This window comes from Ranitomeya variabilis, chromosome 8, assembly GCF_051348905.1.
Source record: "Ranitomeya variabilis isolate aRanVar5 chromosome 8, aRanVar5.hap1, whole genome shotgun sequence".
In the NCBI taxonomy this organism is placed as follows: Eukaryota; Metazoa; Chordata; class Amphibia; order Anura; family Dendrobatidae; genus Ranitomeya; species Ranitomeya variabilis.
In genome coordinates, this window is record NC_135239.1 from 41,519,476 (window position 1) to 41,530,934 (window position 11,459).

The 11,459-nt window shown below is 45.5% G+C and overlaps 1 protein-coding gene across 1 annotated transcript; it reads left to right on the forward strand.

Annotated features, from left to right (window-relative positions):
• Positions 1–3,501: 3,501 nt before the first annotated feature.
• Positions 3,502–9,877, forward strand: LOC143788802 (uncharacterized). Its single transcript, XM_077278703.1, has 4 exons — positions 3,502–3,645; positions 4,469–4,664; positions 4,819–4,981; positions 5,757–9,877. Exons 1-4 carry the CDS (start codon positions 3,502–3,504, stop codon positions 6,775–6,777), a joined length of 1,524 nt encoding a protein of 507 aa, XP_077134818.1. The 3' UTR covers positions 6,778–9,877.
• Positions 9,878–11,459: the final 1,582 nt, after the last annotated feature.

Consider the following 11,459-nt stretch of genomic DNA (forward strand, 5'->3'; position numbering starts at 1 on the left):
CTCTGCTCCTGATCTCCTGTAAATCTGCATATAAGCATAACTGAGAGGCGATCTTTCAGCATGGGGCAGGAAAGCCACTGGATAATGGCAGACGGTGGCGTACTGTCAATGACAGCAGGCCACGCGGCTACTATGGGCTCGTGAGACGAGGAGGCCCGATGTCAGCGCTGGTACTGAGCTCACCCCGTGTTGTGAATTCTGCTCTTGGGTTCCCTCCGGTGGTTGTTGGTAGTGGTGCAGTTGTCCCTGGGTTGCAATCCTGGGCAGGTGTCCCTGCTGATTGCAGCTCTGACTGGGATATTTAGGTGTGCAGGATTAATTAGCCCTTGCCAGTTGTCCATTGTTCTTGGAGGTTTTGCATCTCTGTCTGGTTCCTCCAGCCCTGCTGCCAAATCAGCAAAGATAAGTGTCTGGTTTTGTTTCTACAGCACACATGCTGTGTGCTTTACAATTCAGTACTATTCAATGTTTTTTTCTTGTCCAGCTTAGACTGTGTTTGGATATTTCAGTCTAGTTGGATTCTCAGGAGACGCAGATATACATTCCATGTCTTTAGTTTGTATTATCTGCTGTGGATATTTTTAGGGTTTTAATACTGACCGCTTAGTATTCTGTCCTATCCTTTCCTATTTAGCTAGCGTGGCCTCTTTTGCTAAATCCTGATTTCTGCCTGCGTGTGTCTTTCATCTAATACTCACAGTCAATATTTGTGGGGGGCTGCCTATCCTTTGGGGTTCTGCTCTGAGGCAAGATAGAATTCCCATTTCCATCTATAGGGTATTTAGTCCTCCGGCTGTGTCGAGGTGTCTAGGATGTGTTAGGTACATCCCACGGCTACTTCTAGTTGCGGTGACAGTTTAGGGATTTGCGGTCAGTACAGGTTCCACCTACTCCTGAGAAAGTCTCATGCGGCTCCAAGGTCACCGGATCATAACAGTACAACTGGCCAACAATGAGTTAAATGCATCTCAAAAGAAGGGAAGAAAGAGCCATTTTTTTTTTCTGTAGCCTGCTTTGTCTTTGTTTCCCTCTTTTTCTCTGGGTGGCTGAGGAGTCTTGTGCTAGCATGGATGTTCAGGGATTAGCTTCTCGTGTAGACCAGCTTGCTGCTAGGGTACAGGGTATTTCTGATTATATTGTACAGACTCCAGTTTTAGAGCCTAAGATTCCTACTCCTGACTTGTTTTTTGGGGACAGGTCCAAATTTTTGAGTTTTAAAAACAACTGTAAACTGTTTTTTGCTCTGAGACCTCGATCCTCTGGTGATTCCATTCAGCAGGTTAAAATTGTCATCTCCCTGCTGCGTGGTGATCCTCAGGATTGGGCATTTTCCCTGGAATCTGGGAATCCGGCCTTGCTTAATGTAGACGCCTTTTTTCAGGCTTTAGGATTATTATATGATGAACCAAATTCTGTGGATCAAGCGGAGAAGACCTTGTTGGTCCTGTCTCAGGGTCAAGAAGCGGCAGAATTGTATTGTCACAAATTTAGAAAATGGTCTGTGTTGCCTAAATGGAATGATAATGCTTTGGCGGCAATTTTCAGAAAGGGTCTTTCTGAAGCCGTCAAAGATGTTATGGTGGGGTTTCCCACGCCTTTCGGTCTGAGTGATTCTGTGTCTCTGGCCATTCAGATTGATCAGCGTTTTCGGGAGCGCAGAACTGTGCGCGCTGTGGCGTTGTCCTCAGAGCAGATGCCTGAGTCAATGCAGTGTGATAGGATTCTGTCTAGAACGGAACATCAGGGATTCAGACGTCAGAATAGGTTGTGTTTTTATTGTGGCGATGCTTCTCATGTCATTTCAGTCTGACTTAGGCTACGTTCACATTTGCGGTGTGCGCCGCAGCGTCGTCGCCGCACCAAAACGCATGCGGCGTGCGGCCCTATATTTAACATTGGGGCCGCATGGCGCCGCATGTACATGCGTTGTCATGCGTTTTGGTGCGTTGTACGCCGCATGCGGCGTTAGGGCGCACCTGTCAGGGCGTGGCAAACGCAACATGTTGCATTTTTTGGGCGGCGCAGACTTCGTAAAAAACGCATGCGTCGTGTTTGCGTCGTGTTTGCGTCGTCAATGCGGCTTTTTTCCCATTGACTTGCATTGACAACGCAGACGACGCAAGTACTTGCGTCGTGGTGCGTTGTACGACGCATGCGTTTTCCAATAAAAAATGCAAAACATTGTCTAGACTTTGTCTAGACACTAAAAAAACACTATATATATAAAAAAAAAAAGGGGGTTTGGCATTGTCTTTCACAAGGCTAGCTACAGAGAAGACTGACTGAAGGGAAATCTGCTTTCCAAACATGTAAGTATATATTTCTCTTTGCATATTTTTTATTCTGTGTTTTATTTACTGATTTTGATTTAATTTGTGCAATGTTTGTTCTGTGCTATTGTACGGTTATGGCACTGTGGGTTGTATTGAAAAATTGTTTTTTTTAATCTGGTTTTGATGTACTTCTGGCGTTATATGCTGGCGTTTGTTGTCTTCGGCCTTGCTTGGTTTTGGGTTGTTCTGGTGTCATGCAGTTGGTCAATGTCTTTAAATTTGGCAGATTTTTTTTTGAAATTTCTGGTGCATGTCTTTTTCTGGTTTCTATTGTTGGGGGTAACCGTATGGCGTTTTTTATTGGCTCATGTCTTGCTGTGTTTTATTATGCTGTGGGCATTTTTTTTTCTTTCCTTGAGTGTCTTTTCTTGCTGGTGGGGGGGGGCTACATTTATGATGTTTCATTTGTATTGTATTGTTCTGGGCTGCTATATGCCATTCTATTTTCAATTGTATTTTACCTTTTTTTGGGGGGGTTTAAACTCTGATGGTTTTACGTCGTTTTCCCTATGGCTTCCGTATGTATCTCCTTTCTTGAATGTTTCCATTGACAAGTGTGTAGTATGGCCTTTATATTAATAATTTTTTTTTGTTGGGGGCCTTTTTTTAAAAATTTATTGTGTTTTCTTTTCTATTTGACTATGTTTTATCTTTTGGGTTGCTGTATATTGTAACAGCGGTTGACCCGTAATGTTTATTGCTTATTATCTAGAATGGTATTTAGCGCCTTTTTCTGATGTATTTCTGTGGATGTCACCAGATGGTGTTGTTTTGGATCATGTCTTGTTGTAATTGTAAATTATGGCGTTCATTAGTTTGCTATTTCATTGTGCCTTTTTTTTTCTGTATTTATTTTTTTGATAATTTTGTAGCTTTTGAAAATTTTACATAGGTGTCTATTTTTGCTTAATTTTGTTTGGGTCTATTCTTGTATTGTTTCTTCGATTTTATTCTCTTGCAATGTATGGCATTGTGGTGTCGCTTTTTGAGTTTGCATTGTCCTATCAGTCAACAGTCAATTGTGGTTTTTTAATGTTTTGGGCCTATTTTATTGTATGTGGCATTGGATGTGATTTTTTGCTCATTTTTTCATTGCAGCACAAACTTGCAAGAATGCCAAGTTCTTCAGAACATAGCCAATCGGCGCGGGGGAGTGCGGTGAGTAATTATGTCCAGTTGCTTACTATTAGCTGCCATTTGTAGCATTGACAATAATTTTTGTATACAATTTTTCCAGGCTTCTTCAAGTGAGGGGGAAGGCAGTCAGCGGGAGCAGAGAGATCGGGGCCAAGATGTGGCGTCAGGCCGGCGAGTGAGTATTTTTTTTTTTTTATCTTTTTTTTTTCAGTAGCATCCTGCTGTGAGGAACATTACATTTGAGGAGCATCCTGCTTTCACTAGGGATGTTTACTAAGCTTAGGCCCCCGTCACACATACCAAGATCGCTAGCGAGATCGCTGCTGAGTCACTAGTTTTGTGACGCAACAGCGACCTCAGTAGCGATCTCGCTATGTGTGACCCGTACCAGCGATCAGGCCCCTGCTGTGAGATCGCTGGTCGTGTTGGAATGGCCTGGGCCGTTTTTTGGTCGTTGAGGTCCCGCTGACATCGCTGAAGTGGTGTGTGTGACACCGATCCAGCGATGTCTTCCCTGGTAACCATGATAAACATCGGGTTACTAAGCGCAGGGCCGCGCTTAGTAACCCGATGTTTACCATGGTTACCCGGGTGCTGCAGGGGGACTTCGGCATCATTGAAGACAGTTTCAACGATGCCGAAGTCGTTCCCCTGATCGTTGGTCGCTGGAGAGAGCTGTCTGTGTGACAGCTCCCCAGCAACCACACAACGACTTACCAACGATCACGGCCAGGCAGTATCGCTGGTCATGATGGTTGTTAAATCACTATGTGAGACGGGGCCTTTATACATTATAGATTTTCAGGGCAGCAAGTATTGGGGGAAGGTAAAATAAAGTTGAACTCCCTGCACACAAACATTCCAAAACACAGGTGTAGAAAACATCAATATACATACATCAAATGGCAAAGGATAGGGCAGAGGTACCTATCATGCCAGGTGCTGGTGGTTGTTAATATTTGCATATTTATAACCTATTTGTTTTCTAATTTTTCTAGGTTTCACAACGGGCCCAAGGAGAGAGTGTAGATGTGGACCTCCTTATTTCAAGCATCCAGGAGCGGGGCCCGTTGTGGGACAGCCGTGACCCCCGGCACATGGACCAGGTGGTGTCTAGGCGTTTGTGGGCAGAGGTGGCAAACTCGCTGTGGGATGGCTTTGACAGTGCCTCAGCGAAGGACAAAGGCACCTTTAGTGAGTATTGCAGATACGCTGCTATGACCCATCTTGCTAGGATAAACACAACCGTGTGTGATGCGATCAACGCCTACACTTTGCATCGCACACGGTTGTTTTATCCTTTTACAATGCTAAATATGTAACAATTTTTTTGTCTTTACATTAACAGTGAAAAAGTTGAGGACCAGATGGCGATCCATAAAGGACCGTTTCAATAAGGGGATTCGTGCTGAGGAGGAGCAAGCTCGGAGTGGTGCTGCTGCGTCCAAGTCGGTGCCCTATAAATATAACAGGGCACTACAGTTCTTAAGACCGGTCCTTGGCCGCCGACAGTAAGTATTTTGTCAACATACCATATTGCACAGCCACATTGTACATTGCCCAGACACATAGCATATTGCACAGCCACATAGTACATTGCCGAGCCACGTACATTGTGCATCCACATAGTATATTGCCAGGCCACTATATCGCAGCCACATAGTACACGTTCTAGCCACGTATCCACATAGTATATTTCCCAGGCACATAGTGTATTGGCCATCCATGTAGTCATCGTAGCATTTTGGCCATCCTTTAACCCTAGTGGAATGGTATATAGCCCATTAGTAATTTTTTGGGTTAGGCGTGAGTCATTGTAGTCCATGACAGGTTACGTTCTGAGTCAGGGTAGTTCTGATTGCAGGAATAATGATGACGTCTCGATCACATGATCCTAACGTCATGGCCATTCCTGCGATCAGATCAACAAAGTCTTTTTTTTTAAGTTTTTTGGTTTTTAAATTTTATTCTTGACTTTAAATTTTCTACTATTTTTTTTGACATAGGCATTATCTAGATTTGTTTTTTTAAGATGACAGGGGTATGCATTGCCTTTGCCAACTTGAATTAACAGTCATTATCTGCCGTCGGTATGTCCATGATTGTTATCGTGAGCCCTAATGCTCAGCTGGCGATAACAATCAGCAATTTATTATAGGCCACACAGACTGAGAGACAGGGGATTGTAATGTTTTGTTGTGTCATGTAATGTAAATTTTTTTACAGGAGTTGGCGTATGTGATAGTTTATTAATTGAAGACTAATTTTTTCCTTTTCTTTTCACAGGACACACAGCAGCACCCTCCAGCGAGCTCCCCCCTGTGAAGCGGAACTTCATGGATCGCCATCTGACCCGTCACAGCCCTCCCACAGCGGCAGCAGGCTTGCACCACCATCATCTGGAGAACCGGCTGCCGGTACATCAGGTTTTCCCCTGCCCGAGGCCTCTGGCGCACCTTCGTTCGGGAATTCCCGACAGCGCCAGCGGGCCTCGGACAGGCCAGCCATGCCCGAATTTTTGCACTTGAGCACGGTGTTCCAGAATGGTTTCAAGGCGATGACCGATAAAATGTCCAGTATCGAACGTCGCCTTGAAGCCATTGAAGCCGAGCTCTCAAATCCGGCAAAACATTTTTTAAGCACAATTGCTAAGGGCATGGTGGAAAACCTTACGCCGGAACTCCAGATTTCGGTGATGCAGGACTGCAACAATTCTTACGTGAGGGCTCTGCAGCAGTCTCGGGTCGCGCAGTCAGCGACACTGCCCGTAGTGCCGTCGCTGGCTAGCGTGACTCCGACTACTGCTGCAGAGTCACTCCAGCCACCCCACCCTGGTCCAAGTGCCGGGCGACGCCACCACAGGCACCATACCAGTGTGCGGCCCACTCCTGCTCCTGCCAGGCCCTCATCCTCCCGTAGGAGTGCTTCTGGGGGAGATGCCGCAGAAGGCAGGAAAAGAAAAAAAAAAACACAAAAGAGGAGGCACACAGACACACACACAGAGGCACAGGTTCTGGCTGCTCCAGGACAGACACCATCTCGTCGTGGCTCTAGCCACAGCAGGAGCAGCCAGGGCCAACCAAGCCAAAAACGCAGGCGGCTTGTGTTGCCTCCTCCCTCCTCTACTGACGAGGCGGTCTCCCTAGTGTACCCTGCGGGGGGTTTGGACCTGCCATCAAGCCTCCTCGAGTATGGCGGCTCCTCCTCCTCCTCCTCTACCACTCCCACTCCCAGGTCCAGAACTAGAAGCTACCGGTCACCGGTGGTAGCGGATGTTGATCCCCCCTTGGCTGTTGATACCCCCTAATTTTCTTTTCCCTTTTTTTCTGTTTCCCCTCAATAAAAATTTATTTTTTTGTATACAATATTTGGTCTTCTTTTCAAGTACACTGCTCGGTAATTCACTCCGTGCGTCGTTTATTTGTGCTTCAAACACCTCATATATGCAATGTCAGACAGTATTTTTGGATTTTTTAATTTGACCGTTTCTTTGGGTGTCTTTCATTGCTGTATGAGGTGTTTCCAAACACTAAAGTGTATGAGTTGTTTTCAAAGAAAAAGGGTATGTGTCCACGCTCAGGATTGCATCCGGATTTGGTCCGGATTTTAATTCAATATTTGTAGCCAAAACCAGGCGTGGGTAATAAATACAGCAGTGGAGCATATGTTTCTATTCTACTTTTCCTAATTGTTCCACTCCTGGTTTTGGCTTACAAATATTGATGAAAAAACCTGAGCAATTCAGGATGCAATCCTGAACGTGGACACATACTGTAAAGGTACCTTCACACTTAACAATGCTGCAGCAAAACAGACAACGATGCAATTCACTGCAGCATCGCTATTTGGGAGCTGGAGAGCGGTCTGTGTGACCGCTCTCCAGCGACCAACGATGCCGAGGTCCCCGGGTAACCATGTTAAACATCGGGTTGCTAAGCGCAGGGCGCACTTCCGATGTTTACCCTGGTTACCAGTGTAAAATGAAAAAAAAAAAAATATTCACAATCGCATCCCCCGGCGTCAGCTTCCCTGCACTGACTGAGTGACGTCCCTCACAGCAACGCTGTGCTGTGCATTCACTTTACGGCCGGCGCTCACTCAGTGCAGGAAGTGGACGCCAGGGGACGCGAAGATGAGTATATTTATTTTTATTTTTTAGTTTACAATTAACACTGGTAACCACGGTAAACATCGGGTTACTAAGCGCGACCATGCGCTTGGTAACCCGTTGTTTACCCTGGTTACCAGTGTAAAACATCGCTGGTATCGTTGATTTTGCTGTCAAACACAACGATACACGGCGATCTGACAAACAAATAAATATGGTATGGTATAAATTTTGTCTTGGAAGCAGGGTAGAAAACGTAAGAAAATTTTTTTATTAAAACACAACATTTTAAAAACAAAGGTTTCCAAGTTTTTTAGATAAGGCACATTTACATTGGTGAACTATTTTTAGCATAGTCACACCAGAATACAGTCCAACAGTTTATTACACCATTGAATCTTGCCATGACAGACGGCCAACATCTGACACAAAATAGGCCGCAAAACGGTCCCTCATCTGCGCAATTTCCACACTTGTCCTCAGAGGATGATCATGGAAATTGGGCAATGGGTTGGCTATGGTTTCATCCAGATCAACGTTCAGTCTCTCTTTGGCCAGAATAAAATTGTGGAGAACCACACACGCCTTCACCACCTCATCCACTGTCTCAGTTTTCAGATTAATGGCGGATCCTAATATCCGCCATTTAGAGACAAGGATGCCAAAGGCGCACTCCACAGTCCTTCTGGCCCTGGACAGTCTGTAATTGAACACCCTTTTCGTGTGGTCCAAGCCCCGACTTGAGTAGGGTTTCAATAGGTTGGCAGACATTTGGAATGCCTCATCCCCAACCACAACAAATGGCATCGCAGGGCCTTCGGTGTGGGGAAGAGGTCGTGGCTGGGGGAAATTGAAATTGTTGCCATATAATTTTTGGCCCATATCAGACTCTTTGAATGTGCGCGAGTCATTTGACCGGCCAAAAGCACCAATGTCGACTGCCAGAAAACGGCAGTCCGCACCGGCAATTGCCATCAGCACAGTGGAAAAATATTTTTTGTAGTTATAGAAAAGGGATCCACTTTTCCCTGGCTTGGTAATACGAATGTGCTTGCCATCCACCGCGCCAATACAGTTTGGAAACGAACACACTTCCTCAAATTTCTCGGCGTTGGCCAACCAGATATCGCTTGTAGGGACGGGTAAAAATTCTTCACGGAGGTTATCCCACAAAGCGCGGCAGGTCTCAGCAATAATTCCCGAGAGAGTGGAGACTCCAATCCGGAACTGAAATTGAAGGGATCGCAAGGTCTCTCCGGTAGCCAGGAAACTGCCAAGAAGATAAAGAAATTACATTAGTACATTGCAATTTATAAGGGTATGTCTCCACTGTCCGGAGACGCGGCGCTATCGTTGCAGCGGCGAAGCCGGTCGGCGATAAGCCCCGCCCCCTTCCTGGGACGCGATGGTGCCGGATGTGTACAGTACACATCCGGGATCATCGCACCCCTCGCCGTAGGGCCCTGTGATATACCTTGCGGGGACGCTGCGTCCCCGCAAGGTGTACGGACATGCTGTGTTCTGAAAAGACGCGCAGCATGTCCGGAGTCGCAGGGCCTCCGCGTGCGGGTTTCCACGCATAGTGGAGACGGGATTTCATAAAATCCCCTCCACTATGCTGGAACATCTGGACGCTGCTTGTTTGACGCTGCAGCGTCAAACAAGCAGCGTTTACTGACCATAGAAACACAGCCTAAAAGTACATTGACCATACCACCCCCAAAAAAAATTAAGAAAAAAAAAAAAAAAAAAGGGAAGATGTGAACGTAGCCGAACATATCTCAGTCATTCAAACAGCTACGTACCGTAGAGTCACCAGCAGCCGTTCCTCTGCGGAAATAGCTCTCCGGAGCTGAGTATCCTGCCTGCTAATGGCTCCTTCCACCCGACGCAGAAGATACCGGAAGCTCTCCTGAGACATCCTGGTGTACTCGAAATATTTCTCCAGGTTCTCATTCAGTTCGCCAAACAAGCTATGGTATGCTCCACGGCTCTCCCGGACTTCCAAGATAGGGTGTATCCAAAATCGGCGATGAATCCATCTCCGTTTTTCTCTTTCTCTTTGATGAGCACAGGCGACAGCATAGGCATGAGCCAAGGCAAATTCCATCTCCATATCCATGACGATACTGTCCATGGGACGCTCCATCATGAATACCAGCAAAATGGGAGGAATTCATGTCTGCCATGGTATATATACACAATTACATAAACACCAACCCTCTTCTAGCCATTGGTGGTCCTTATCTATTGTGTAGACACTTTTTTTTGGGGGTGGGATGAAGAATGACTCACTGCTCAAAAAACGCATGCGGCGCAAAACGCTGCGTTTTTTGTTGAAAACGCAACTGCGTTTACAAAAAACGCTGCGTTTTGCGCCGCATGCGTTGAACGCATGCGGCGCAAAACGCAGCGTTGTGTATGCGTTTTGCTGCGTTTTTGTTTGCGTTGTGCGTTGCGGCGACGACGCTGCGGCGCACAACGCAAATGTGAACGTAGCCTTAGGCGTACAAAGAGGATCGCTAGTTCATTTACCATCGGAACTGTACAACCTAAATTTTTATTATCTGTGTCCTTGATCTGCTCATTATCATCATTTTCTGTCATGGCGTTTGTGGATTCAGGCGCCGCCTTGAACTTAATGGACTTTGAGTTTGCCAGGCGTTGTGGTTTTCCCTTGCAGTCTTTGCAGAACCCTATTCCTTTAAGGGGCATTGATGCTACACCTTTGGCTAAAAATAAGCCCCAGTTCTGGACACAGGTGACCATGTGCATGGCGCCAGCCCATCAGGAAGATTGTCGATTTCTGGTGTTGCATAATTTACATGATGCTATCGTGCTGGGTTTTCCGTGGTTGCAGCTACATAATCCTGTGTTGGATTGGAAGTCTATGTCTGTGACTAGTTGGGGATGTCAGGGGGTTCATAATGATGTTCCTTTGATGTCAATCTCCTCTTCTTCCACTTCTGAAATTCCAGAGTTTTTGTCTGATTTTCAGGATGTATTCGATGAGCCCAAGTCCAGTTCCCTTCCACCGCATAGGGACTGTGATTGTGCGATTGACTTGATTCCAGGCTGTAAGTTTCCTAAGGGCCGACTTTTCAACCTGTCTGTGCCTGAACATACCGCCATGCGGAGTTATGTTAAGGAGTCTTTGGAGAAAGGACATATTCGGCCATCTTCTTCACCGTTGGGAGCAGGATTTTTTTTTGTTGCTAAGAAGGATGGCTCCTTGAGACCCTGTATTGATTATCGCCTCTTGAATAAGATCACGGTCAAGTTTCAATACCCTTTACCTCTGCTTTCCGATTTGTTTGCTAGGATTAAGGGGGAACATAGCTAAAGCAGGAATTAAAACATAACTTTTAATAAATATAAATAAGAAATGTGTGAAACAATTGTCACCAAAAACGTGTGAATAAAAAGTACCACTAGGTATGTTCAATTTGTGTACTATATATAGATAAACACTAATGGATAAACTTCAAGACACTGGCAGTAGTCCAGTGTTCAAATGTTTAGACCAAGGAACCTGGTTTAGTGACAAAAAGACAACATAAACCAATGGTACTTGTCAAGTACCCAAACCAATAATAAGATACCCTGGTTGCATTAATATTAGCAGTCAATCGTATGCTGAAAAAACGATATTCGCTTAGTGATAAACGCTGTTATTGTTTACCGATCTCTATATTAAATATGCTTTCTCGTCAGCGTACCGTGGCCATGGTAACAGTCACTTCCGGTGACTGCAGGAAATACCTTCTGAGTGCAATCATGGATCTTTACGGTGCTTTTAAGTAAGTCAGCGTACCGTGGCCATGGTAACAGTCACTTCCGGTGACTGCAGGAAATACCTTCTGAGTGCAATTATGGATTTT